General features: G+C 51.9%; 1 protein-coding gene across 2 annotated transcripts; it reads left to right on the top strand.

Moving 5' to 3' along the window:
* The first annotated feature begins 1455 nt into the window (after positions 1 to 1455).
* Positions 1456 to 14149, top strand: TBC1D21 (TBC1 domain family member 21). Of its 2 annotated transcripts, XM_055320245.1 has the most exons (11): positions 1456 to 1515; positions 8323 to 8430; positions 8562 to 8665; positions 9678 to 9772; positions 10075 to 10185; positions 10297 to 10397; positions 11269 to 11365; positions 11915 to 12015; positions 12965 to 13081; positions 13628 to 13711; positions 14034 to 14149. In XM_055320245.1, exons 1-11 carry the CDS (start codon positions 1456 to 1458, stop codon positions 14064 to 14066), a joined length of 1011 nt encoding a protein of 336 aa, XP_055176220.1. In that variant the 3' UTR covers positions 14067 to 14149. The 2 variants fall into 2 exon arrangements, with proteins under 2 accessions (XP_055176220.1, XP_055176221.1); XM_055320246.1 differs by lacking the exon at positions 8323 to 8430.
* The last annotated feature ends 12701 nt before the right edge of the window (positions 14150 to 26850 follow it).

Here is a 26850-nt window from a genome sequence, read left to right as displayed (position 1 = left end):
GAAGTGCTGCAAGCTAACAGAACAGTAACAGTAAATGAGACAATGAATTGTGTCCACTGAAGACTTCCGTGTGGATGCTGATTCATTATGTTAATAAGGATGTGAGAGCTGGAGGTTGACTGTATTCTGATTTCATGGGTGGGGGACCCATGGCTCAGAAGGGGGGAACGTCCAAATTTGAGTCCAAATTCCTTCTCCAAGCTCCTGATTCCAATTTGGTTGGTCTAATTACTACTATCTCCTAATGACTATGGATGCTTTCGAGCCAGATGGCTCTAGTGGCTGGGACCTGGGTAGAAATGCAAGCAATGCTCAAGGCAGAGAACCAGCAAGGCCAGAGCCAAGAGGAGCCAACTCCTCAGATTCAGTCAACAAATACTGAGGGGCAGCCCGGGTGGCTCAGTGGTTTAGTGCCACCTTCAGCCCAGGGCCTGATCCTGGAGACCCGAGATCGAGTCCCACGTCGGGCTCCCTGCATGGAGCCTGCTTCTCCCTCTACCTGGGTCTCTGCCTCTCTCCCTCTCTCTCTCTCTCTCTCTCTCTCTGTCTCTCATGAATAAATGAATACATTTTAAAAAAACAAATATTGAGAACCTGCGAAGTGCCAGGCAGCAGGTTTCGGCACTGGGAGGAAAGCCCAAAAGAATGAAGCATTGAGCCTGGACCTGAGGAGCCCAGAGTAGGAGGGGAGACATGACACATACAGAAATCTCTCCAACACCTTCAGACAGCACAGTAAGATGAGATCTAAGAGAGCTTCGTTTATTCTTCTGTTCAATTAAGTCATTCATTCAGTCATGCAAGCACTGTCTTAAGTGCTCTGGATATAAAGATAAATAAAACTGGTCTCTAACCCCAGAAGCTACCATCCAAATACAATACTGACACTGAGTCGCCAGGAGAGTTTTTCAAAATTCAGTTCCCTGGGTCCCCAACCCAGACAACTGATTCTGAATCACTGGAATGGACACCCACGAAACCTGAAGCTCAGATTCTAGGTGTACTCTGGGTTTGGGTACTGATCTGTGGGGTGATAAGGCGAGGGAGCCCAGAGGAGGGACAGCCAGAGATAGGGAAGAAGACTTCCTGGTCCACCTCCCCTAGGAAGCCTCCCCTGACCTGCCCAGCACACTGATCTGCATGTTCTCTGACCCCAACCTCCACCGCACATCCTGTATGTCCTGTGATTTAGACTTAGTTGGTTCCTGGGTGTGTGTTACCTCTGAAGCTGAGGGTTCTGTGTTCCAAGGTCATTGTGATGAGGGTTCCAGGGGACTTGTGACAGACGCTGCCTGGCTCTGTGCAGGTGTGGGAAGTCAAGGAGAGGCCCAGGTCCTCCTGGGAATGAAACTCATCCTCCAAAAGGAAGATCACTTTCCCCTTCTAACTAAGCATCATTTAGGGCTCCAAGTGAGCTCTGGTCAGAAGCTGCTTTGAAGACGGCCAGCAAGCGCCATGACCACCCTCTCTCCTGAAAACAGCCTTTCTGCCAGGTGGTCAGCCTCCTTCATCCTGGTGCGTGTTCTTCATCAGCTCCAAGTCCCTCCCTCCCCAACTTCTGGTTTGATTAGGGCCACTTTCCTCAATTGGGTGGGAAGGATTAGAACCCTAGGCTAGCCTACAAGGTTGAGCAGGTTAAGCTGTACCTTGACCTCACATTAGCACTAACAGCAGGACTGAAGTACACAGGTCCCCTTGCTCCCTTTCACCCTTCTTTCTAAGCCAGTTAACTTTCCCTATATGTGACATTCTAACTTTAATGAGTTTTAGGATTGCAAGTTCAGTCTTGAAAATGCTGATAAATTTTCCTTGGTGCGTTTGCCAACAATTTTGTTATGCTGCCACCAGGTGACAGTAATGCCTTCATTAGTGGGTAGTTTCAAGCCCACTTGATAAGATACATCTATTCATTAAAGTCGGCCTCAGTCATAAAAGTTTTCTACACGTATATTTTTCAAAATCATAATAACTAATTATAATTACCTTAACCGATCTCAAGTTTCATTAATCATATTGATTAAGGAATTATACATAAGAAAGCAGAAAGGCAAAATGGGCACCTCTCCCTGAGTTTTAAATGTTTATGACTTTATTGCAAATTATCACCAGGTCTTGATTTGGATTTTCTTTATATTTTTACTCTTTCTCTGAACTTATATAGTGATAATAATAAAATAACAAACTAATAGCCTTTAGTATGTACCATAACCGTTCTAAATGCCTTATTTATAGCTGCTTATTCTCATCATAACCCTACATGAGGTGGATGATGCTATTATCTTCATTTTCTGAGAAATTTGAAGCACAGAGACTTAGGAAACTTGCCTAAAATCACACAGCTGATAAGTTGGCAGAGCTGGTATTTAGACCCAGACTGTGGAGTCCATCTTTTAAATCAGTGATTCTCAAAGTATGATGCCCAAAACTACAGCATCAGCATCAACTGGGAACTTATAAGAAATGCAGATTCTTGATCCCCAAGTGTTCTGAACCAGAAACTCTCAGGGTGGGGGCCAGTGATCTGTGTTTTATCTCCAGATGAGTCTGATGCACAGCTAACTTTGAGAACCACTGTTTTAAACCATTCATTTAATCACTATGCTATATTGATGATACACCCCCATGTTTGGATTGATAGCAATCACCCAGGTAACTTACAAGTTGCACGTATGCCTCCCCCACCACAATTTTAACCCTTCTTCCCTCCTTGGGCCACCCTGCTCTCCCCTGGGTGAGAATCACTGACATGATGAGCCACTCTTACTGTTGGGAGTATATCTTGTCCCTCAAAAGAACCAGAGTAGGAGAGGTTGAGAACCATAAGCAGCCAGGGACCCTTTCTAGGCCTCCTGGAGGCTCTGTGGCTATGAGAATTCAGAGCAGCATGGCATCAAAAACCCTCCTGAAAGTCTTGCCTTATCCTCTGGTATCTCTCCTATTTTACTAAAAATACTAAAGAAAATCCTTACCCCAATGATGCAGCATAGAAGGAGGGCGGAGAGATATGTGCCTGCAGCTAAGCCCTCTGGTAGCAGGAAGATGTTAGAGAAACTGAGCCACTTAGGACTCCTACTTCTGGGCCCCTTCTCTAGAGGAAACATGGCCACGGTTTGCTAGTGGAGAGCTTTAACCTATTTAAGTGCACCTTAAAGGTGGGAGACTCACAACTGCTCTACCCAGCAGTACTCTTCCTAAGAGACTAGAAAAAAAGCTACTGCAGAGCTGAAGGGTATCCAGCACCTCATGGACTACATATCACCTCATCCTGAATCACTAGATCATTGACCCAGATGGTGGCACAGGGTGCTAATAGGTTAGTGGAGGAAAGAATGGGGGAATATGGGAGGATGAAGATGGATTTGAGAGACCATTGAGTGGACGCTATTACTTCAAAGGACCCCAGATATAGATTCTATGATTTCTGGCATAGACAGGTGGTGTGAATGTACCGGAGAAAAGAAGGAGAGGACTTCTGTGCTTAAATATTCCCAGGTCAGGGACGTCTGGGTGGCTCAGTGGTTGAATGTCTTTGGCTCAGGTCATATCCCAGGGTCCCTGCGGGGAGCCTGTTTCTCCCTCTGTCTATGTCTCTGCCTCTCTCTGTGTGTCTCTCGGGAATAAATAATAAAATCTTAAATAAATAAATAAATATTCCCAGGTCAATAAGGCTTTTTGTGCTTGTTCATGTGGTTGGCCTGTAGTTTGCTTAGGTTTGCCCACAGAAGTGGTGGACATAGAGAAATTGAGTTTCCTGGAAGGAGAAGTCGTGACTTTTTGTAAGCAAATTCAGCCACAGCAAAGTTAGGCAGATGGGCAATTGTTGCAGACAGAGGTTTAGTAATAATATGAATTCACCGAGTACGTAGCAAATGCCTTCTTGTGATGTTTCCAATGATCCCTGCCTTATTGTGTTGAAGTTATATCTTTTATCTTAGTTTCTGTGCATATTAATTACTTTGCCATCCTTTAATTGTTGAAAAAGAGGGTTGACCCTCTTTTCATATCTTTGTTTATCATTTATTTTTTAATCTTCCTATGCCATTAGATTTTAAGGTATACTTTTTGTTAACAGCTTGTATCAGATGTATATTTTTTATTCAAGCCAAAAATCCTTGCTTTTTACTCTCCCTGGTAGCATGGAATTGGGGTTAAACACTCTTGGTTCTTGCACCTGGGTTCAAATCTCAGCTCTAAATAATCCTCCTCCAGCCTCAGTTCTCTGATTAGTAAAACAGTGTAATAACTATACCTACCTCATAGGAGGTTGCAAAAATTAAATGATAAATATAAAATGCTTATGACAGTGCCTGGGCCATCATCAATGTTTGTAACTCTTTACAACCAATCAGATAATTTAGTTCATTTATTTTCATAATTGATTTGACTATCATTTTTTATACTTTATGCTTTTATGAATTCCTTGTTGTTTCCTGTATTATTTTCTTTTACTTTTTAAAGTGAATTAGGAGCACCACAGTGGCTCAGTGGTCGAGTATCTACCTGTGGCTTGGGTCATGATCCTGGGGTCCTGGGATCAAGTCCCACATCAGGCTCCCCACAGAGACCCTGCTTCTCCCTCTGCCTGTGTCTTTGCCTCTATCTCTCTGTGTCTATCATGAATAAATAAATAAATAAATAAATAAATAAATAAATAAATAAATAAATAAAATCTTTAAAAAATTTTTTAAAGTGAATTAGAAGGAAAAATCCCTGTTCCTATAAATCTCTAAATTTTTTTGTATATTTTTTTATTGGAGTTCGATTTGCCAACATATAGCATAACACCCAGTGCTCATCCCATCAGGTGCCCTGCTCAGTGCCTGTCACCCAGTCACCCCATTCCCCTGCCCATCTAATTTTTAAAGTAAAAAAAAAAATGTATTCTGACTCTGTCCTTCAAACTACTAAAAAAAATTAAATTTGTAGTTAAAATCTTCCTATAAAAAAACACTCAAGGCCTATGGCTTAACTGGTTAGTTATACCAAATATTGAAGAAAGAAATAATACCAATTCTATACAAACTATTCTAAAAAGTTTTTTTTTCTAAAAAGTTTTAAAGGGTATTTACATCCCTGGGAATACATCCCTGTTCATTCTATGAAGCCAACATTACCTTGATACCAAAATCAAAGACATTACAAGAAAAGAAAATTATAGACCAATAGCTTGCACAAACATTGATGCAAAGATCCTAAATAAAATTTAGCATACAGTATCCAAAAATGTATGAAAAGGATAACCTATTACCAGTGGGTTTATCCAAGGAATGCAAGGCTGATTTGACATTCAAAATCATGCAATATAATTTACTATATTAACAAACTAAGAAATGAAAAACCATAGGATCATTTCAACAGATGAAGAGTATCATTTGAAAAAATCCAATAGCCATTCCTGATAAAAACTCTAAGCAAACTAAGAATGCAAGAGAGCTTCCTCAACCTGATAAAGGGCAGCTACAAAAAGCCTGCAGTTAATATCACACTGAATCATGAAAGCCTGAATGCTTTAGCTCTAAGGTAGGGAACAAAGCAAAGATGTCTGCTCTCACCACATTTATTCACCATTGCATTGGAGGTTCCGGTGAGAACATAAAACAAAACAAAAAAATCAATCAATAAATAAAAGGCATCCAGACTGGAAAGGAAGAATTTAATCTGCCTTTATTCACAGATAACATGGTCACCTATGTCAGGGCTGGTAAACTTTTTCTGCAGAGGTGCAGATACTATTTTAATCTTTGTGTGCCACATATCTCTATTGCAACTACTTAGCTCTGCTATTTTAGCATGAAAACAGCCATAGACATGAATGCACACGGCTGTGTGCCAATAAAACTTTATTTTAAAAAAAAGCAAACAGGGCAGCCTGGGTAGCTCAGCGGTTTAGCACTGCCTTCAGCCCAGGGTATGCCTGTGTCTCTGCCTCTCTCTCTCTCTGTCTCTCATTAATAAATAAAAAATCTTAAAAAAAAAAACAGGTTGCAGACTAGATTTGGCCCAAGGTTTGTAGTTTGCTAGTGTTGGCCTCTATAATAAATCCCATGGAGTCCACAAAAGCTTCTAGGACTAATACATGAGGTTAACAAGGGTGCAAGATACAAGATCAACACATAAAAATCTGTTGTATTTCTATTATACTAGCAATGAACAATTGGATGTTGGAAATTTAAAAATAACACCTTATACAATAACATCCTCTCAAACCAAAATATTTAGGGATAAATCTGACAAAATATATGAATAGCCTGTACACCTACAAAACAATGCTGAGAGAAATTAAAGAAGACCTAAATAGATGGAGAAATATACCATGGGCCAGAAAACTCAATATTGTTATCAATTCTCCCCAAACTGACCTATAAATTCAGCACAATCCCCATCAAAATCACATCTGTCTCTACTGTAGAAATGGATAAAAAAAAAAAGAAATGGATAAATTGACTAAGATTTATATGGAAATGCATTGCCAAAGTTCATGTATCCCCTTTCATAATTAAGGACCCCAGGACACAGCCCAACTTTGCCTGTTCTCTCCTACTTCCTACCACAGCGCAGGCGGAGTGTTGCAGTCTGGATATAGGCTGCGGGAACATGATGGCCATCTGAGGGATGGAAGCCTGTCTCTGCTCTGCTCAGACGACAGTGCCTGTGCAATTGGGGCATGGCATCAGGATAGATCCTGCCCGCTTCCCAAGGCTGGGCCAACAATGAGGGTAGAATTTTTTTTTTTTTTTTTTTTTTTTAGTATCTTCTTGGGCCCCTGTGGCCTATTTCAGTTTAGAAGATAGAGCATGTATGAGTTACTATGATCAGTCCATCCCTATCAAATGTGGAGTTAGTGGAAATTACCCCAAATCTGGGCCTGTGAGCTGATACTTTTTGACTTTCAGTGCTAAAGTGACTTCTAATAGTTCTCCTCTCTCATGGTCAGTGGACACAGCATCAGTTATCACCTGGGAGCTTGTTAGAAATGGGTCATCTTGGGCCCCACCCCAGACCCTCTGAGTCAGAATCTGCATTTTAAGAAGATTCTCAGGTGACTCGGATGCAAATTCAATCTGAGTCACACATGTGCACATTCAAGTTATAACAATGGGGAGTTGGGAGTGTACATAGCAGACGTGTCTAGTCACCTGCCAAGCTCTGTCCATCCGCACATCCTCATGTCTGCAATGTGGCATTTCAAGATCTGCTTCTCTCCATTGGCAGATTCCTCTAGGAAGCTTCCCCCATTCTGACAAGAGCTCTTACCTCCTGGTTACTATCTTGTGAGCATTTTTTTTCTTTTGAGCATTTTTAATTACTCTGCATGCAGTGCACTTACCTCCCCTCATCCTACACACACACACACACACACACACACACACACACACCTCCCTTATGTAAACCAGAAACCATTTCTTAGGATGAACTGTTTTACTCTTCCAGGAAAGGCTGAGGGGAGCTCATGAGTATGTTTAATTAGTGCTTATTTTGTATTTTTCCACTCTCAAAACAGTAGACATTATTACAGAAAAGTTTGAAAACACAAGAAAAAGGAAAAGATTATGTCGATTCCTATTTTTCAAAGATAATAACTCTTGCTTTTTAAAGAAAAAATATTTTATTTATTTATTCATGAGAGACACAAAGAGAGAGAGGCAGAGCGAGAAGCAGGCTCCATGCAGGGAGCCCGATGCGGGACTTGATCCTGGGACTCCATGATCACACCCTGGGCTGAAGGCAAACGCTAAACCGCGGAACCACCTGGGCTGCCCCACTCTTGCTTTTGACATTTTTTTTAATCTTATTTTATTTTATTTTTTATTTATTTTTTTATAACAGAGTTTTTATAGTGGTTAATTCAGTACGCATCAGTGTATAGAAGGTGTAGTTCTCATAATATGTAACAGGCATACAGGAGTATAGCACATAGAGAGGCTAGAGGCTAGATACTGAATGTATAATTTTGTATTTTGCTTTTTTTCTGTTAACATTTTAATTTTTCCAGGTGATTATTCATTTCCTGTAAGCATCATTTTTTATGCCTCACAATATTCCATTGAGCATATAAATTATAGTTTACTTAACTCTTCCCTTATTGCATAATGCTTCGAGCCCGGGCTGTTCTCATTTTGGTAAGTAATGCGCAATGAAAACTACTGTGCTTTCAGCGTTTTTCTATAACTTTGCAGTGATTTCTTCAGGATAGATTTCTAGAAGTGAGTCAGAGGTGGGGAACTTGATTTATATTGCAAAATCCAGAGTATAGTATGGAACAAAATCGCCCTCAAGAGTCAAAGGTTCTTAACAGAGGGCTCAGGTGATTGTCCTTGCCAGGTGAAGAGAAAACCACCCATTGACAAGACAGAATGGGATGGCTTCTTTGATGAGAATGGTCTGTTGGCCAAGTCACGAGACTTCATTTGCGTGAACATCCTGGAGAGGGTACGGTCCCCAAGGCCTTGCCCTGGCACTGGAGGGCATGGGTGGGCAAGGGGCAGTCACGGCGTTTGGAGATGTCCTCTTGGCAGGCATTTGGAGGGCCCATGACCTCTCACCTCTCACCCCCACCCCAGGGTCTGCACCCCTTCGTGAGGACAGAAGCCTGGAAGTTCCTCACGGGCTACTACTCATGGCAGAGCTCCCAGGATGAGAGGCTCACCGTGGACAGCACAAGGAGGTGGAACATTCCAGATCCTGTCACGGGAGGGTGGGTGGCAGTGCAGGCGGGAGGGAGTACTCACTCTAGTCTGACAAGTTCAGTCTTCTTCCCCAAAATGGATTTCTTATTCTTATAGACAAAGCCTCATGTGCTCCTGACCCATGGCCCGAAAAGGAGGTGTTCCAGCACCTTCCCGCCCAGCTCCATTTAGCAACCCACAGACTGCCCATCATGGGCTGCATTCCAGCAACTCCTCTTCCCCATCCCATCCTTCTCTAGGGTCTACACAGCCCATTTGAGGTGAAGATTCATGCACAAAGGGCCAGTGGAGGAGAATAATCAGGGCAGTAGGGGAATTGAAGGCCCCCTAGACAGCTCGAGAGCCCATGTTAGCTCCCCAAGGCTGCTGTAACGGGAACCCCAAACCAGGGTTTTGCAACGACAGAAATTTACTCTCCCGGTTCTGGCTGCCAGCAGCCCCAAAGCAAGGTGCCAGCAGCGCCACACTCCCTGAAGGCTCTAGGGAAGAGTCCCCCCATGCCTCTGAGGTCCTGGTGGCTCTGGGTCCTCTGATCTCTGCCACCGTGGTCACATGGCCTGCTCCTCTTCCGTCTGTCTCTCCTCTTGTGTCCCTGTGTGTCCTTAGAAGGACACTTGTCATTGGATTCAGGGTCCACCCAGATAATCTAGATGGATCTCATCTCGAGATCCTTAATTACATCCGCAAAGGCCCTTTTTCAAATAAGTTCACGTTCACAGCATTCAGTGGTTAAGGCACGGGTGTATCTTTTGAAGGGTCACCATGCAGCCTCCTACCGCACCCAAGCACCTTCTAATGATGGACACTAGACCCGCCTCACCCAGTCCTCCCTCCAGGGGCACATCGGGACGGAGCGTGGTTAGCGTTGGTGCAGGCGGAGTTGAGGGGAGTAGCCCGGGGAGGGGGTGCAGCCCAGCAGAGAGCACCGCTCACCGCCTGTGACTGGCCCGGAGAAGGCTGCATCCTCCAGCCTCAGCTCTGTCCCCACAGGAAGAACTATGAGGCCTTATGCGAGATGTATGAAAAGATTCAGCCCCTTCTGGAAAACCTGCACCGGAATTTTATGGAGACTCGGACTACCATCGGTGAGCAGAGGTCGGTGGGCAGGGCTGGCAGGGGGCAGTGCCTGCCCACCCCTCAGTCACACCTGGGGCGGATGGCTTCCCCGGTTCCTAGAGAATGGCCTAGTCAAAGATTTGGAGGTGGGGACAAAGCCAGGCAGCTCAGGGTGTGGGGACTTGATGGGCAGAATCTCGTGGGCCCCTGTGGTTTCACAGCCGCCTCCGCAGGGGGCCCTGAGTCCTGCCTCTTAGTGAATAAACCCATTCATGCCCCCTCTGCTGGAGGCCATCTGGTGCCACCTACCTATCTCTTGTCCTCAACCTAGCATATGACATTCAGAAACTCTACGACAAAGACCCACTAGGCAATGTCCTGATCGATAAGAAGCGACTGGAGAAAATCCTGCTCCTGAGTTACGTCTGCAATACCCAGGCAGGTGGGCTACAGGGCTGAGCCTCTCCTCAGCCACGGCCTCCCATCCCTTCCTGGAATCCCTTCCCAGCCCAAGCCTGGGCTCACCCCTCCTCGCTGCCCCTCTCCACCCCAGAGTACCAGCAGGGCTTCCACGAGATGGTGATGCTTTTCCAGTTGATGGTGGAATATGACCACGAGACCTTCTGGCTTTTCCAGTTCTTCCTGCAGAAAACGGTGAGGGCAGGGCCCGAGCTCAGGAGCCAACCTCCCTGCACTCCCCAGGCTCCTGGAGGTTAGACAGGCAATGGCAGGGCCGGCTCTTTCCTCCAGCCCTGAAACGACCCTCTGGGTCCCAGAGGAGCCCGGGGAAGGTTTTGGGGGGATCTGGGTGAGGGTGCTGTGTGTGTTGCAGGCATTGGAGTTGAGGAGGGGGCTGGAAGGGTGCTCTGGGTCCAGCTCTCACCAAACTTTGGAAGAGTGTATGTAACCAGCCAGTCCCAGTGATGGCTCCCTCTCCGGGCATTCCCCTCCCCAAGCATGGCTCTGCTCCCACAGATCCTCCAAGGCTCCCCATCGCCTCCAGAATAAAATTCAATAACCCTGGCCAGGCATTCAAGGTCGATCTTTGGCCTTGTCTCTCACTGCTACCTTCACGTGACCTGCACTCCAGGCACCCCGGGGGGACTCGGGCTCCCCCAGACGCACCCCCAGGGATCCGGTCAAGGGCTTTTGGGGTTGCTCCTCCCTGGAACCCCCGTGCTCTGTGGGAGGCTGTCCAGAATCTGCCCTCACCCCTTCCTCCGTCCCTGCAACAAGGTGTTCACTGCTCTTTCCTTGTCCCTCTTGGTTCTGACCCACTGCGCATGTGCGGAGGCGGAACTGGGCCCAGTGCATCACGAGGCACACCTGAGACCTCTCTGGGTCCCCACCACACACACACATGTATATACAAAGGAACACACCCACACACACGGATGACACACACACGGACACCCAGGCTCACGCGGAGACATGAGCCCAGTCTGGAGCTGAGCAGCTGGTGAGGCAGGCCGGCCCTCAAGCAGGGAAAGACTCAGTGGCCCTCCCTCCCATCCATCCTCCTCAGGAGCACAGCTGTGTCATCAACATCGGAGTAGGCAAGAACCTAGACAAGCTCAACACCCTGATCAACTTCCTGGACCCCATGTTTGCTGAGCACCTACGTGAGTGGGCCACCCCCACCACCTCCTGCAAGCGTACATCTGCCCTGACAGGCAGGCCTGAGAAGGGCCAGGGACCCAGCCCCAGGCAGCAGTGCCCAGTCATGGGACCAGAGTGCTTTGTTCTTCTCTCCAGGCCCTGGGAGGAGGGTTCATCTAGATGGGGTTGGCCTCTGGACAGTTGAAAATTCACCCCAGGGGCACCTGGGTGGCTCAGTGGTTGAGTGTCCCCTCAACCTTCAGCTCAGGGCGTGATCCCAGGGTTCCGGGATCGAGTCCCACGTCGGGCTCCCTGCATGGAGCCTGCTTCTCCTTCTGCCTGTGTCTCTGCCTCTGTGTGTGTGTCTCTCATAAATAAATAAATAAAAGTTAAAGAAAAAAATCACCCCAAACATTCTCTGAAGATGGAAAGTGAGAGTCAGGCATCTTGGACTTCCCCGAGTCTGTGTGCCCTGCCGTTGGGCCTGTCTGTGTGCTCTTGCTCTATCACGTTCCATTCCCGTTTCCCCTGACCTCAGCTTCCAGGCTGATACCCCACTGCTCTCTCCACAGGAGGGAAGGGTGCGGGGACTGTGCAGTCCCTCTTCCCCTGGTTCTGTCTCTGCTTCCAGCGTGCCTTCAAGTCCTTCGACGATGTCTGGAGGCTCTGGGAGGTGAGTCCTCTTTGGACAGGAGGGCTAGGCCCCACCCCTCCTTCAGCAGGTTGAGGTTTATCAAGCCAGCACCCCTGCCCCTGCCTCATTAAAGGCAGCTAGAGTATCCGCGCATCCATTTGTTCATCCAGTCCCACCAGGATCTTCTGCGGGGCAGAGAGGGCAGAAGGAGGGGCCTCCAGGCCAATGTGGGTGGAACCCTGGCCCACCTTCCTGCCACCATGCCCAGCCAGGCCTCCCTCTGTTCACTTGGCCCAGAGACCCCTTCCCCTGCCCTCCCCTCCATTGGAGTGCTGGCTCCCTGCTGAGCCCTCCCTCCTGGAGAAGGAGAGGCCCTCCAGGGCAGGTCAGAGGTGCAGTTCTTTGATCCAGGGCCCTTGGCCATCAGCAGATGAACCTCCCTGGGAAGAGCCCCACCGCTCACTCCTGCTCCGCCCAGCCCGACACTCAGCCTGGCATTCAATGCCCCACAAGTCAACCCCTATCCTCCTTACCCCTCCCTCAGGGCCTGCTGGTTTCCATGCCCAAGTCCCTGGCCACCCCTCAGACCCTTGGTGACACCCCTGAATCGTTGACTTACCAACCGTTGCTTTGCCAAAGCTCCACCCAAATAGTCACCAGGCCACCCTCTCTCCCTCTCTTCTCCCCTCCCCTCCCTCCCTTTCTCCCTTTCTCTTTCCCTCCTTCCCTCACTCATTCTCTCCTCCTCTTCCTTCCCTGTCTAGCTAAGGAATTCCCTGAAGCCTATTCCTCTGAGTCCCCCAGTAGCTGGCACAATGGCCTGGGACCCCGACGTAGCACTTGCCTGAATAAATGAGCGAGCCAGCAGGGAGGCCCAGGGGCGGTGCCCGCAGGCGGGCATGTGGTCAGCGGGTAGCTGGCTCACCAGTCTAAGGGGGCGGCAGGCTCAGGCCGGAGGCCCCGACAGAGACTCATGGGCGGCGGGCAGGTTCTGCTGACAGGGAAGCCGTGCAGGAATTTCCAGGTGCTGGTGGCCTACAGCATGCTGCAGATGGTGCGGGAGCAGGTGCTGCAGGAGAGCATGACCAGCAATGACATCCTCTTGGTGAGAGCAGCTCGGGCCGGGCCAGCCCTCCCCCCTGGCGGGACTTGTGATGCCCTGAGCGCTGTGATGGTGCTTATACAGACCAGCTCACGTGAGCCCACAGCCAGCCGGATGCATCAGCCGCACTCCTATGTGGCAGAGGGAGAAACTGAGGCCTTGCTCTAGGGCCTCACTGTGAATCCCTTGGCCCTAGGGTCCCCTGTGGGAAAACACCAAGAGGTTTCTGACATTTCTAAAAAGCAGCTGAAATCTAGGTTAAAAAAAAAAAGTCTAGGGGGCAGCCCAATTATAAAACGAGTCCCCCTTAGAAGCTCCTGACGCCGTCAGTGGAACCCGGGTCCTCCCTAGAGCCAGGCAGGAGAACAGCACTCGCCGTCTGCCCCCAAACACCACGTTCCAGTGGTGAGATCTCGGGGCGGCCCGGCTGGTTGGGGAGGGATCGGGTGGCCCAGGCGACTGTCACAAGCAGCGGTCACGTGCCCTGGAAGCAGCAGGCAGCCACCTGTGCAGGAGGCCTGCTTCCTCCTGGCTCCTCTTCCCGCGCAGGCCTGCAACAGCCTCATCGACCTTGACGCTGACGTGCTGATCTCGGCTGCCTGCTTGGTTTACGCTGAGCTCATCCAGAAGGATGTACGTTGCCCTGAACACTTGTCTTTCTCCCCCTCCTCGTCCTTCCCTGACTTTCCCAGGCCGGCCGGCACAGGGCAGGCACTTGGGGCCTCAGAGGCATGGTGAGGGCCCCGCTCTCTCCCACCAGCCCGCGGGGTCACCTCCTGCCTCCCCAAGGGGACTGCACTGCCCGACACCGCGGCCTGGGGTCCCTGTGTCCATCCCAGCAGACGGGGTGCAGGGCTGGGCGCCCAGGGGCTCAGGACAATGTCACTGGCTGGACAGTGCGGGCAACAGACCGACGGTGGGCCACCTCACCCTGCCGGAGCCTTCCTCTTCCCAGGTTCCTCAGCCACTGAAGGACTTCTTTCTCTGAGGACTCCCATGACAGGGACCTCGGGCCGCCTGCTGGAGGGGGGCTTCAGCCCCGAGGTCCAAGGGGGCGTTGGGGTGAGGGCGCAGGGAATACAACGACCCGAGACACGGCCTCTGCAGTCCCAGTGTGCGGCCCGGTGTCTCCGGGGGTGTCTCTGGGGACGTGTGAGCGCGGGAGGGGCGTCCGGCCAAGGGAGGCCCGCTGGGGGCAGAGGGCAGGCACCCGGGAGGCCCCCCCTCCTCGACGGCTTGCCCGGGCTGCGGCGGCCCCACGCGGGCCCCGGCGTTGGACGGAAACCACTGGAGAGCCTCCCTGCTCCCTCGGAACCAAAGCCGATGTGTCTGACAGGCTCGGCCCCAGCAGGTCCCAAGCAGGAGGCCCCATGCGGCTCTGGCCCGGCCCGGCCCGGCCCCCAACACCATGATCGCCCGGCCGGGGGGCTGCGGGGCCTGGTCGGGGGTCCGCGCAGGTGGCAGCCCGGGTGCCAGGCTCGCGGCCACCCCCTCCTGGCTCTGAGCCCCACCGTCACGCTCCCAGGTCCAAGGAAGGGCACCTCGGACGAAGCCTCCACTTCAGCCTTACTCAGCCTCCCCGGAGAACGCCACCTGTCCCCCAGCCACCTGTCCCCCGGCCACTGTCTCCCCTAACCTGTCCCCCCGCCACTGTCCCCCAGCCACCTGTCCTCCCCCACTGCCCAGGCAGTTCAGCAGCCCCCAGGCCGAGGTGCGCCCTCTCCATCCCAGCCACAGCCCCAAGCCCCCTCCAGCCTGCTCATGCCCTGAGGGGTGCCCTGAGGATGGGCATGAGGGTTGGCAAGAGGGGCCGAGCCCTCAGAGGGGCTGGGGCTGGCCAGATGCCCCCCTAGCTGCTCTGCAAGTGCACACTTGCACGCCTGCGCGTGCACACCCACACGCGTACCTGCCTTGTGGCTACAGCTTCTCAGAGGCGGGGACAGACGGGCACGAGGGGTTCACTCGTTTGTCTGTGGCCTTGGCCCTTAGGCTAAATAAGGGTTCCTACAGGGGTGCCTGGGTGGCTCAGTCAGTTAAGCGTCTGTCCTCGGCTCAGCTCATAATCTTGGGGTCCTGGGATGGAGCCCTGCATCAGGCTCCCTGCTTAGTGGGGGGGTCTGCTACTCCCTCCATCTCTCCCAATGCTTGTGCTTTCTTTCTCTCAAGTAAATTAATAATAATAAAACTATAAGTAAATAAATAAATAAATAAATGTTCCTGGATGAAATAAGTTCTCTAAGAACAAAACGATGCTTTCATTTTACCAAAGATCCAGAGTCAAAGACATATCTTGGTGCACCAGCTGTGGCCTTGGGAAGAGTCCATAGAAACATCAAATGGACTCTTCCTTTTTTTTTTTTTTTTAAGATTTTATTTACTTATTCATGAGGGACACAGAGAGAGAGAGACAGAGGGAGAAGCTGGCTCCATGCAGGAACTCGATGTGGGACTCGATCCCAGAACCCCAGGATCACGCCCTGAGCCAAAGGCAGATGTTCAACCGTTGAGCCCCCCAGGCATCCCAGGTGGGCTCTTCCTAATGCATCCTTTGACCTGGTAGCATCAGTTGGCCTATGATTGTTGGTTGAGACATATACGCAATGCCAGATATCTATTCCAAAACTAAATAATTCAAGTACTCACTTTTTAGAACAGTGATTTTCGAACCCTTTTTTAAAACCATGTGCTTTTGAGGCACCTGGGTGTCTCAGTCGGTTAAACATCTGCCTTCAGTTCAGGTCGTGATCTCAGAGTCCTGGGATCAAGCCCTGCATCAGTCTCTCTGCCCAGTGAGGAGTCTGCTTCTTCCTCTCTCATGCTCTCTCTTTGTCACTCTCAAAATAAATAAATAATATCTTTTTTTAAAGATATTATTTATTAATTCATGAAAGACAGAGTGAAAGGCAGAGACACAGGCAGAGGGAGAAGCGGGCTCCATGCAGGGAGCCTGATGCAAGGTGATCCCAGACCCAGGATCACGACCTGAGCTGAAGGCAGACACTCAACCGCTGAGCCACCCAGATGTCCCAATAAATAAAATCTTTAAAAAATAAATAAATAAAATCATATGCTTTTAAAACCGCTGTTACACAGGGGCACCTGGGCATAAGCACCTCTGCTTATGTCTCTGCTTCTCTCTCTCTGTCTCTCATGAATAAATCTTTTAAAAATAACAAAAAAATAAAAATAAATAAATAAATACAGCAATAATAATAAAAACAAATAAACCACAGTTATATAATCTTTCTCAGGTGCCCAGTGTCCGAAGTTTGGGTGGGGAGCCCAGGGCCCTCCTCCCTGTGGTCTCCCCCAGGCCCCTCAAACCTCACAACATTCCCTATGCCACCTCCAGAGAACCTCTTGCCTACCTACTGGGGGCATGTTTAACACCTCAATTGGTCTTGAACATGAACTGGATTAAATCCTGACTCTGAATTGATCCAGGTTCGGATAAATGTCAGGTGATATGTCAGGCGACATAGTGATGGGAATAAAGATCTTAGAAGAGCAGACTTCTCGCAGCTCATGAGCAGCACCCTTGGCCAGTGGAGTGTGGATTAGTATCTTCCCACGGAGCTGCTGTGTGTATCAAAGCCGGCTGAGGCTTCTCCTCATTTTGTTTATCCCTTTATCACCCAGTGTTATATTTTTCTAGTAAGGTCCAGTCCAGAGATAGAACTATGGGAAGCTTTGAAATGCTAGAGCGTAGGTTCCCTTTAGTGTAGAGACTGAGCTGGTCTAAATAATCTGTTAATCCAACACATCGTTTATTGAATCCTTCCTGGGAGCTGCCTGTCCAGGCACTGAGACAAGAGTGGGGTAAAGAGAGACACAATCCCTGTTTCCAAGTCGCACAGAGTTGAGTGGGGACCGGATAATCACCTTAAAGAATGTATAATTGCAAATTTCCTTTTTGTGCCCTGAAGGAAAGGAACATGGTCCTATGGGAGAAGATAAGATTAGTGGTGGTGGTGATGTCAGTACTGGTGGTGGTGATGTCATGATGGTAGTGTTGTTGTCAGGAGTCAAGGTGGTGATGTCAGATGATGATGATGGTACTAATGGGGATATTAGTAATGGTGCAGTGTTGGTGGCAAAGGTGGCAGTGTAAGCTCTGGTGATGATGGAGACATCGGTGGGATTGGTGGTTGTCAGTGATGTTCTTGGTGCCGTGGTGTGGTATGGATAGTGGCAGAGATGTGTTGTCATTGGTGATGGTAGAGGTGGTGGTCGTGGTGATGTCAGTGGTGGCACTGATGGCAGAGATGTAACATCGATTCTGGCGGTGGTGGAGACGTAGCTGTCGATGGCGGTGGTGGTGGTGAGGACTTTCATTCAGTTAGCAAAAACTTACTGTGTACAATGGCCATCTCTGTTGGGGGTGTTGGTGGTGATGGCAATGAATCACGGTGGAGATGAAAACAGGGATAAATTTATTCTAGAAAAACTGGTACTTAACACACTTCCACTGAGGAAGACCTAAATATAATATTTTTAAATAAATCATCGTGACCATGAGCGTAGGGATAAAGAAATGTGAAGCCCCCAGGCCCTGTCCAAGCTCTCCAACACCTGGTCCTAAGCTTGAAATGGAAGCCTGAGCGGTTGTGTTTCTTCCACGACCTCACCACCCCCTTGCCTCCTTTCATCCTTGTTCTAAGCCTCTCCCCCAGAAGTGTTCCCTATCCCCTCTCTGGCTACCTGCAGTGACCCCAAGCCCACTCTTTGTTCCTGGAGCCAGGATAATGGCTCTCGACCCACTAAGACTTTGCAAAGCCAGCACATGTAAAGATCCGAGTTTTCTGGGCCCCAGAGCCTGTGCATCAGGCTCAGAAACCCAGGCTGGCCAGCAGGGCCTCGGCCGGGGCTGTGGCTCCAGACCTCGGTCCAGTGAGGAGGAAGGGCGGCTCCTTCCTGCAGGAGGAAGGACCTGGCTAACGGAAGGGGCCTCCAGCGCGCAGGACCCAACCCCACTGACCAGACTGGAGGCTGGAGCACTGGCCTCTAAGAGGACAAGACAGGAAGGAAGCCAGCAAGAAAGAAATAAAAGAAGGGAAAAGATAAGTTTTAGCAAACTGGGGGAGGCAGTGAAATAGGAGGGGAAGTGAGGTTTCTCTTCGGCTGACTAAAGGTTGTCACTCACGTCAAGGACCATCAGAGCCAGCGGTGTAGGTCGAACATGACAGCGACTGATCCTCAAGGCTGCTGCTGCTCCCGGTGTTTCCCAGACCACAGCCCCCCCAGACACACATACACAGTCATACACTCACACTGCGGCTTCTGGTGATTTTGCTTTTTAACCAGATTGGGATGTGCGTGTTTGGCTTAGAAACGTCTTCTTTTTGTCTGCCTTTCAGAAAAAGGATGTTCGGATCCATTTAGACCAAAGGAGATATCTCCTGGTCCGGCCTGACTGCCCTAGCCACCCCGGACACACACTTCAATACCACCAAGTCCTGCCAGCTCTCCTCCTCCACCCCCCACCCTCCCATCCCCACTCCCACCTACTCATCCCCCCCCCCCCATGGACCAGCTGCTGGGTTCTGGACCTGCTGGGGGGTAGGTGGATTGACCCATCCTCTGACCCTCTTCCCTCTGGGAAGAAGCAGGTCGGGGGCTGCAAATCCAGAGGTCCTCAGTGCTGGGGCCTGAACTGCTGCCTCAGCTGCCGTAGCCAGAACCCCACCAAGAAGCCTTGAGGAAGCCTGGCCCCAGGATCTGGAGTTGCCCCAAAGGACAAGGCAGCCCTCCTTCCCCAATCCCACCTTCCCACCAACCACTGAGGAACCTGAAGCCCCAGAGGGAGGGGACTGTGAGGATGAGGAGAGGTCAGGAGCTCCAGATGAGACAAGGGACCGGGGCAGGTGCTGTGGCCCTGGACCTCACAGTCCCCCAGCTGCCCTGGCTCCCTGAGTGCGATGTCCCAAGCCCAAAAGACAGACACCACCACTGCCCTCTTTCTCCTGGTGCGGAACCAGAGGTGCAGCCAGCGGTAGCAGGATTCGGACGCCGACAGGCGAACCCTGGAGCTCACACCCTTAATGCCATAGTAGTGGTTCTGGGGCAGCTCCTGGGGTCCACCACCCCGCCTGCTCACAGCCTCACCCTACCCCACCTGCCCCGGCACACACCCGAGTCTACTGTGTGCTCTTCTGCAGGGCTGGCCCCCCACCTCACAGGCCACCCCTGCCCTTGGGGTGGGGGCAACTGAGAGGTAATGGGGCCAGACTACTGGGGACTGTGCAGGAGGCTCTCTCCCACTTCCCTTATCTTGCCCCAAAAGTCTGGAAAAGGCCGAATCAGAGCCATGCTTGTTACCACATCTTGTTCTGAAACCAAATTCAGGCTGCAACGGTCACTCCTTCTCCAGGACAGCGGCTGAGCTGGGGCTCTTCTGTGATAAGGCCATTGGTGTGCAAGGAGGAGCGAGTGTAAGGACCCCGGTGGGCTCCCCGTCCCCCAGCCTCTCTGCCAGGCCCAAAGTGGCAACAGCAAAGCCTGGGTGGCTAGAATGAGCCAGCCTTGTGGTGGGTGTGGGAGAGGAGGGGTGGAGGTGAGACGCAGGGGAGCGGTCCACGGCCTACCCCCGGCCCCTGCAGGCCCCTCTCCGGCCCAGCCCCTGCCCGGGAAGGCGACTGGAGCCAAGACCCAGTCAGTGCCTAGAGCTGTCCTGCCACCTGCAGACTATCAGCCACACCACCCGGAGGGCAAAGGAATTCTTTCCCAGACCTCAAACAAAAGCACTAAGAGCCACGCAGTCTTGCCAGAGTCTGGGGCTAGGGAGCCTATGGGGGGAAAAGCTCAGCAGGAACTGGAAATGAGGGAGCTATGGGTCCAAGGAGGCAGCGGGAGGCTGGGGGTGGGGTAGGACGGTAGAGTCACAAGCAATAGCTTTGAATCTTGGCTGCACTTGAGACTCACTAGGGAGCATTTAAAAATAACCCCTGCCCAAGCCCCACTGATGAAATCAGAATCTCTGGGGGTGCGGCCTGGATGCTGGTATTTTTTAGAAGCTCCCCAGGAAATTACGTGGTGCAGTCAGGAATGAGAATCCTGGTGCTCGGAGCAGGTGTTGGCTGGAGGGGGATTGGTGGTTTAAGTCCCTCCTTCCACTCGGGGATGGGAAGGGACTTGCCCAAGGTGTCACAGCAAACAGATCATGGCCAGGAGAGGACAGGAGTGGGTGTGCAGGGCACTCTCCTGAAGGGATACTGAGGGCCAAAGTCTTCAGGGTCCCCGCAGCCAACCACGCCCAACCCTACTGTCCCACGCTGGGCCACACTGAAGCCTCAGGCCGCCCCTGCCCCCCTGGCTCTTTACTGGACTGGCCCACGTCGCCCTTTGCAGCTGAATGACTCTAGAATTAAGCATTCCAACTTCTTTTGTGCACCAGCACATAAAAGAATCTCTCAGGCAGCCCCGGTGGCTCAGCGGTTTAGGGCTGCCTTTGGCCCAGGGTCCGATCCTAGAGACCTGGCATCGAGTCCCCCATCGGGCTCCCTGCGTGGAGCCTGCTTCTCCCTCTGCCTGTGTCTCTGCCTCTCTCTCTCTCTGTCTCTCATGAATAAATAGATAAAATCTTTAAAAAATAAAGAAAAAAGAATCTCTTTAGAGAATTAATAAGTGCCTGTGTCTCAGAGGCCCGACCCTCACCTGCCGTGATATGCAAATGGCACCCAAACACCCACGGCGCGGCCTCAGAAGCAGGGCGTAAATGAGATGCAAATGTATGCGATCATTATGCAAACAAGGGCAGCCCTGGATTCATGGCCTCGATCCTTCAACCCGACAGCAGCTGTCTCTTTAGGTACAGGCACGGCTGACGGGAGGGCTGAGCTGTCTCCTGTCAGCAGCTCCCGGAGGAAGGGTCGGGAGGGCCGATTGTTCCGACACCTGGCTTGCCCATGGCTTGCTCTGAGCCGTCCAGGGCCGGTGGGCGGTGGGCCAGGCAGGGGGCTGCTGTCCTCACACTGGCTCCCTGCCCAAGGCCCAGGTTCAAGGCCAGCCATGAGCTCTGGGGGGGGGGCAGGGAGGGGAACAGGGACGCGGGGGATGAAGGAGGCAACAGGACAGTGACCGTGGAAGGGGCAGGATGGAAATGGTTAAGAGCTGAGGCGATGGCAGAGGAAGAGGGGAGGGTGGCGGGCGTCCTGAGGAGGAGCAGGACAGTGACGGGGCGGGAGGGGAAGAACCTCAAGGGCGAGTGATGAGGGCCGCTGTGCGAGTCACAGAGGCAGGGGTGGAGTTGGGGGGTGGAGAGGTGAAGGGGAGCTGGCAAAGGTGGTCGCTCCGGATGACCTGGACACCCTGACAAAGGCAGGTGGGCAGGGAAGGTACGAGGTCTGGCTCTGGGATGGGGGGCGACACCCCAAGCACAGACCCAAGGGAAGCTCAGCTGCCTCCTAACTTCTCTCTCCTGAGCAAAGGCTCAGCCGCACAGCCCTGTGCCACTCGGAGGGTGACGGGGTACAAGGACCGGGGTGAGCGTGCCCCGCCAGAGGCTTCAGGTTTCTCCTCTGGGAAGTGGGAGGAAGTGTGACCAGCAGGTGAGTTTGTCCTGTCCTGGGGCAGCGGGGACCCCGTCTCAGAGAGCCCTGTGGCCGCTGCCTAGGTGACCCACAGTTGAACGAGGCTGCCTTGATGAGCGGGGACGGAGGGGTGAGGGTCGGGGAAGGGCGCGTGACCACCAGGGCTCGAGAGACAGTGACAGCTGTCCCCGCAGGAGAACTGGCTCCTGCCCCACGGCCCGATCCTCCGCGCTGCTCCGTCACCCTCACCTCATCTTGGCCCCTCAGTGAAGGCCTCCAGAGCTGGCTGCCCGAATATCCTCGCAGCTCTGCTTCCAGCCCCAAAGGCACACCCAGGCACCCTCCGCCGGCGCAGAAGTAATGTTCTAGTCCCTGGGCTCTAGAGTCAGGTTCCACGGAGCAGCTGGGTGAGCCTGGACAGTAAGCCTCTTTGAGGCCGTTTTCTCTGTAATTAGGAATAAAGGTATCTACCATGGGGATCAGAGTGCCGCTATCTATAAATGCGTTTGGTCCAGCAAACATCAGCTCCCAGAGCCCACGGCCGTCGGGGGGACAGCGCAGGAGCAAGGTGCACCCGTTGTCATTTATTCCTTAACCCAAGGAGCTGTAGCCACAGGACAGAGACCTGTGACTTCCCACAGCCCCAAGTAGCGTCTCTACAATAAGCCACTTGCTCCTCTTTCCTGGGGGACCTGCACTTGCCCGTTAGTCCTGCAGAGGGCACGCCGCCTCCACCAACCGGGACCCCACCCCAGAGGCGGTGGCTCCAGGAAGGGGCAACCCGCCCAGGGTTACTGCAAATCCCGGCGTGCTCCGGGCTAGGTGGAGGAGTTGCAGGCAGGGGAGGAAGCCTAGAGCTGCTGGGGGGGGGGGGGTGGATATGGAGAGGGGAGCGATCTGTTGTTCTCCCTCTCAAAGGTCCTGAGCCTTCCACTCTGGCTGCAGATTTGCTGGGAACCGGCCCTTAGCTTGGGATGGAAGAGCCATCGGGATCCCCCTGGGAAGCACCTCCTGATGGCTCCAGAGCCTCCGGAGCAGGTGCAGTGAGCACCATGCTCTCTCCCGTGCCCCCTTTCTTGACTGGGAACTCCCCCCACTCCCCACCCAAAACGCAGACACAGGGGTCCAGCATATTCACTGTGAGTCTTGACAGTCATCCTGATGGCCTGTGTCTACTCAGGGTGGCCTGAGGAGGGCGGGACCTAGCAGAGTCATCCTGAGTGGCAACGAGGGCCGCCTGAAGAGGATCGGTCAGCCTCCTCCCCGGCCCAGGCCTGCATCCTCACGCAGCCTGCTCTCGCACACCCAGGATGCTGCTCCCAGTGGCAGAGGCTCTGCCCCAGGACGTGTCTGCACAGGAAGCAACTGCGCCAGTCGTGCCCTCCCGCTGCAGGTCCAGCATCGGGGCCAGCGCTCGGTGCCAGCTGTCATCAGGGCCCTGTGTGGGGCTGGTGTGGGAGGCTGCCTCTGTTTTCTCTACCCAGTTTCTAAACACTACCTGTTTCACAGTGTGAACAACCATCCAAGGACTTCCCTTACATGTTCTACACGCACGACCAGCAGTGTCCAATAGAAATATAATATGAGCCACAAACGCATCTTTTAACATTTTCATAGCCACATACAAAAGTAAAAAGGTGGGGATCCCTGGGGGGCTCAGCGGCTGACCGTCTGCCTTTGGCCCAGGGTGTGACCCCGGGGTCCCGGGATCGAGTCCTCCATCAGCCTCCCTGCATGGAGCCTTCTCCCTCTGCCTGGGTCTCTGCCTCTCTCTCTGTGTCTCTCATGAATAAATAAAATCTTAAAAAAAAAAAAAGTAAAAAGCTGAAAAGACTTACTTAACCCAATAGATCCATAATATTATTGTTTCAACTATGTAATCGGTATAAAGATCATTAATGAGATTCTTACATTCTTTTTTTTTTCTACAAGTCTTCAAGATCCGGTGTATATTTCACATTTTCGGCCCCTACATCTTAATTGGGATGACCCATATTTCAAGTGCATAGTAGCCACTCACAGCCAGTGGCTCCCGTATGGGACAGCGCATGTTTTACTCATTCACACTTGATACCTTCCAGTCCCCAATATCAATAAATTTGTGTTGACCGGCTGAGGAGCTGGTGGTCTTCTAGGAATCCTACAGCGGCAGTGGCTGAGGGAGGGGCCCGATGAGCTTTAGCATCTCTACTTTTGGTTCTCGAAGCTAGCCCCCCACCCAAGCCTCCTGGGGACCTGGAACCTGCTCATAGCCAGAAGGGCCATCAACCCTCCCTGGGGAGCCCCCACCTCACAGGGGGCTGCCATCTGGAACGGGCCCCACAGAGGGCACGCCGGGGGCACTCTTCAAACCCCAGTCCCCAGGGCACACCAGGCACCCAGCTGCATTCCCAGAGCTCCTTGTCCTGGCCCATCGCCCAGCTGATGCCAGCTGTCCCTCTGCCCTGCATGAGGGGAGGTGCTTTGTGCAGCACGGAAGGGAGGTTAGTGTACAGACGGTGGAAGGGAAAGCATAAGGCAAGAGTTCCGGGAAGGCCACAGTCTGTGCAAAGGTCTGGAGGTGGGATCTGGGGGACAGGAGATGGCAGGGAGCCAAAGGGAAATATGGGGAAAGAAAGGAGCAGCTGTTGGCCTTGGAGGGTGTGTGTGTGTGTGTGTGTGTGTGTGTGTGTGTGTGACGTGCACTAATCACCAGCCTAAATACAGTGGGACCGTGGAAGTTTCTGAAGTCTGGCTTTGAGGCACAGCAATCAGAGCCCATCCAGAGGGGATTGGGAAGGGAGAAGTAAGGAGGGAAGTAACTGCCCTGATAGTTAGTGGCCCTTTTTGGCTCCGGGGGTCCAGCTGGGGTGGGGCCTCCTGTGCAGGAGTACACGGAGAGGTAAGTGGAGGCTCTGAGGCTCGGAGGCGGGCAACCCCAGAGTCCCAAGGCTGGGCAGCGCCTCCAGACAGGTCTCAGAGGCTTCTGTTTCTGTGACAGTGTGTTGGGTGGGGTTTTGCTTCTCACTTCCCTTCTCTACTCTGGATTCCAGGCATCTGAGGTCTGAGCTGCAACACTGGCCTCCTACGAAGCCAACATGTCCCCGCCCACTGCGAACCAATGCTGGGCTTTTGTGACAATTTGAAAAGGTTGTCCCCTCTGGGTAGACGCAGCCTCTTGGCAGATGGTGCCTTTGTGCCCAGCAAACGGTGCCCAACATGGCTGGCTTTCACCCCACGCCTCCCCCTCTCTGCGAGGTCCAGCACACAAACCATTCAAGCCTACGCAGCCGTCCTGCGTAATTCCCAGCATTAAGGGAAACCGAGCAAAGGCGACTAGTCTAACTTGAAAATCACAAGAAGCCAGAGATGAGACCTTTCCCCTCCTGCTTCCTCCTTCTCCCCTGGATCAGGGCCCAGAGCTATCAGGAATGGATGAGGGGAGGCCCGGGGAGGGAAGGCCCAGGGAGGCAGAGCAGCAGGGTCACAGGCCCCTGTATGAAGCCTGTGACATCTTGTTTCCTTGCGGCCTAGTGAAAAAAGCCCTAGGAGGGAAACAGGACAGAGTTTCAAAAAAACTGAGGCCAAAAGAGGTTGAAAGGCCTACTCAGCATGGCACAACTCATAAGAAAATGCTGAGTGATGGGAGACAAAGTCACAGAGCAGCGAAGAGACACCAGGCGACCTCGGGAGCATCCTGGCCTTGATCTTGGTCATTCATTCTCCTCTCCTGAGTATCCATTTGCTCATTTGTAAAATGGGAATGATAGCAAGGCTCTTCTAGGATTAGACAGCAGTGCAAAAAAAATAAAATAAAATAAAATAAAATAAAATAAAGTCATCAGTTCATGGAAGGCACTCAGTGGTAGCTGTTGAAAGTGGGAATAAAACCTCAATTTCTGGCTCAGAGAAAGGTGTGGACATACTGTGGAGTTCTTTGGTGGGTGAAGGAGTCTGGGATGTTGGAAAGTGGTCAAGTACCGGGCCTGCAGACCAGAGGAAGAAGGCTCAGAAAGACACCTTCCACAGCGCTGGGGATGCCAAGCAGCACCCACAGATCTCCTTTGGGACCAGGCAAGTGTGGCCTATGGAGGGCTCACTGAGGAAGGTCCCCCATCAACTGCTCTTTCATCCAAGCCCACATCACCTGGCCTGGCATCCCCATTCAGTCACTGTGGGTCATGGGCCAGTGGCTCATGCTTCCATAGGAGGCAGCTGTGCATGGAATTGTCCATGACTCCCCAGCAGTTCAGTTGCACCCTCTGCCCACCTGGGTTCCCTTCCCTCCCCAAGAACACGCCCCAGCAGCATGCACATCTTCGTGGCTGAGCCTGCTTCCTCTGGTGCCGGAACGAATCACCATAAACTCTGGTGGCTTAAACACACAAAACAAGCGTTTATTTTCTTAACAGTTCTGGAGACCAGATGGCCAAATTCGGTCTCAACCGGGCTCAAGTCAAGGTGTCAGCAGGGTTGGTTCCTTGAGGAGGCTCTAAGGGAGAACTTGTCTCCTTGCCTTTTCCAGCTTCCAGTGGCCGGCAGCGTCCTTGGCCCACCTCTGCTTCCAGTGCCATGTCTCCTACTTCCTCCTTGGACCTTCTTGCCTCCCTCTTACAGAGACCCTGGGGACTATATTGGGACTCGCCTGCCTAGTCCAAGAGAATCTCCCTATCTCAAAATCCCTAACTTAATCACATCTGCAAAGTCCCTTCTGCCATAGAAGGTAACATTAGCCGGTTCTGGGGATTAGGACATAGATACGTTTTAGGGGACTCTTCAGCCTTTGACACCAAGGAGCCCAAGCTAAGCAAGCAGCCTTCTCCCCTAAGCTAGGGGCCCAAGGTGACACTACTCCCCCCCCCCTCCAACATCCTCTTTCCTGAATCTCCCATCTCCCCAACAAGGGCAGTCTGATCCTACCAGAGGATGGTGGGAGGGCTCTGGCTATGGAAGAGCTGCCACTGGGTCCCTGGTCTTAAGGGCATGTGGTGACCAGAAGGCTGAAGCCTGGGAAGGCTTTGAAGTCTGGCAATGCCTGCTCCCCATTTTCTCTACCTCTGCATGTCCCTCATCTCTCAAGGCTCGGCTGCCCCAGCCCCAGCAGAACAGCTGCCTCGTCTTGGGCGTCCACCATGCTCGCTGGTATATCCACTGGTGTGTGCCGGCTGCCCGCTCCACTCATCTGTCATTGCACATCCGCAACTTCCTAGACTATGAAGATAGGTCTCCCTTGTCTCCTCACCCCCCTCGCTGCCTGGCATGGGA

The sequence above is a fragment of the Nyctereutes procyonoides genome, unplaced genomic scaffold, assembly GCF_905146905.1.
Source record: "Nyctereutes procyonoides isolate TBG_1078 unplaced genomic scaffold, NYPRO_anot_genome, whole genome shotgun sequence".
In the NCBI taxonomy this organism is placed as follows: domain Eukaryota; kingdom Metazoa; phylum Chordata; class Mammalia; order Carnivora; family Canidae; genus Nyctereutes; species Nyctereutes procyonoides.
This window is presented reverse-complemented; position numbering and strand designations above follow the sequence as displayed.

What these genes read in the sequence shown, in the direction of transcription:
- TBC1D21 (XM_055320245.1), top strand. Translation starts at nt 1,456, where the DNA reads ATGACCACCCTCTCTCCTGAAAACAGCCTTTCTGCCAGGTGGTCAGCC. An exon ending in CATGTTTGCTGAGCACCTAC is followed by an intron (nt 11,366 to 11,914) that starts GTGAGTGGGCCA and finishes CTCTCTCCACAG; the next exon opens with GAGGGAAGGGTGCGGGGACT. An exon ending in ATGTCTGGAGGCTCTGGGAG is followed by an intron (nt 12,016 to 12,964) that starts GTGAGTCCTCTT and finishes GGCGGCGGGCAG; the next exon opens with GTTCTGCTGACAGGGAAGCC.